The sequence below is a fragment of the Aureococcus anophagefferens genome, assembly GCF_000186865.1.
Source record: "Aureococcus anophagefferens unplaced genomic scaffold AURANscaffold_1049, whole genome shotgun sequence".
In the NCBI taxonomy this organism is placed as follows: Eukaryota; class Pelagophyceae; order Pelagomonadales; family Pelagomonadaceae; genus Aureococcus; species Aureococcus anophagefferens.
Genome location: NW_008706224.1, coordinates 1 through 1,671, shown reverse-complemented (window position 1 = coordinate 1,671; position 1,671 = coordinate 1). Strand labels below are relative to the sequence as shown.

The following is a 1,671-nucleotide window of genomic DNA, read 5'->3' as shown; positions in this document are numbered from 1 at the left end:
GCCCCAGCTCGAGCGCCGCGGGCCCCGGCACGACGCCGCCGCCCACCGGCGCGCCGCCGCCGTTCACGAGCGGCGGCGGCGCCAACGACGGCGGCCGGGGCGCGTCCGGCGACGCCGCGCTCAGCCGCGGCGCCTAGCTACGCGACGTGGTGTCAATCGGCGCGCGCCGCCAGACCCCGCCGAGCGGTGCGCGAGCTGCGCAAAGACTCCGAGCATGGTCGCGACGCGCGGGCGCGGCCCAGAACGACCTTACGTCCCCGGATCGACCCCTGCGCTCGGCGGAGCGGTGCCGCTAGCTCGTCGATCCTGAAATAAAGAAGGAGGCTACCTAAAAAACAAAACCCGACGGCATGACGGATTTTTGGTGCCGGCCACCGGCGCCCACCCACCCACCTCCCGACCAATCAGCGAGCTCCTTTTTCGTTGGTTGCCTTCAAGTTGCCGCGTCGCGCGCCGCTGATTATCGCTGAATTGCCACACCGCGCGCGCGGGACCGCGCGGCGCCGCGGTTCGACCGGGAGTCGCCGGTGCCGCTGCAGGAGCCGCCACCGTGCAGCCGCGGGTCAGCCGACGAACGCCGGGCGCGGCCCGACTCGACGAGGACACCGCCGTGGCCCATGGCACCTCCTCCCGGCTCCTGGCGCGGCGCGGGACGCGGGACGCGCGCGGCCTCCGCGCGCGCGCGCGCGCGCGTTACAAGTACCCTTTAAGTACACGTCGGGTTTTTAAAACCCGACCTCCGGGCCCACCCACCCACTGGGGGATGCCGTCGGATCTTTTGTCCGTGGTCGACTCTCGCCCGTCGCCTTGTTTTTTGCGCAGCGACAATTGAACGTCTGGTGCAGTGATGGTGAAGCCTGTGAGAGCATGGAGCGTGCAAACATGACGAACGAGCGAGCTTGAGCAATCGCAAAGACAGCCTCGAAGCACTAAAAACACCAATGCTCAAAATCCTGCTGCTCTGCGCCGGCGCCGGCGCCTTCGCGCCGCCGCCGCAGCTTAGACACCATCGATGCGCGGCGCCGCGGCGCAACAAACACCATCGATGCGCGCCGCGGCGCGCGGCGTCGCAGAACCAGGCGGCGAACCCGGAGACGAAGATCACGTCGGACTACGTCGCGACGCTCTTCGACAGCTTCGCGGAGAACTTCGAGGAGGTGCTGGAGTCGCTCGACTACTGCGCGCCCAAGTTCGTCGGCGACGCCGTCGCCGCGCTCGCCGCGTCGCGGGCCGAGCCCTACGGCGCCTGCCTCGACGCGGGCTGCGGCACGGGCCTCGCCGCGCACGGCCTGCGGCCGCACGTCGCCGCGCTCTACGGCGTCGACCTGAGCCCGGACATGGCCCGGTTGGCCGAGGAGCTCTGCTACGAGGACGGGCCGGAGAACCCGCCGTCGCGGAGCGAGGCCGCGGCGCGGCGGGCCATGGGCTGGCCCCGGCTCTACGACGGTGTGTCCGTCGGGAATTTATTGGACCTCTCGTCCGTCGACGGCCTCCCGGAGGGCGCCTTCGACCTCGTCGTGGCCGCCGACGTGCTCTGCTACTTTGGGGACCTCGAACCCGTCGTCGCGGGCCTCGCGGCGCGCCTCGCGCCGGGCGGCGACCTCGTCTTCTCCGTGGAGACGCTGCCCGAGGGCGACTACGCCGGGTGCTCCAGTGCCAGGAGCGGACGCC

General features: G+C 70.9%; 1 protein-coding gene across 1 annotated transcript; it reads left to right on the top strand.

The window, feature by feature from the left end:
* Positions 1 to 941: 941 nt before the first annotated feature.
* On the top strand, positions 942 to 1,645 carry AURANDRAFT_69168 (hypothetical protein; the record flags this gene model as incomplete). Its single annotated transcript, XM_009044923.1, has 1 exon — positions 942 to 1,645. A coding segment is annotated over one exon (704 nt), but the record flags the coding sequence as incomplete, so codon positions are not given.
* Between the last annotated feature and the right edge of the window lie 26 nt (positions 1,646 to 1,671).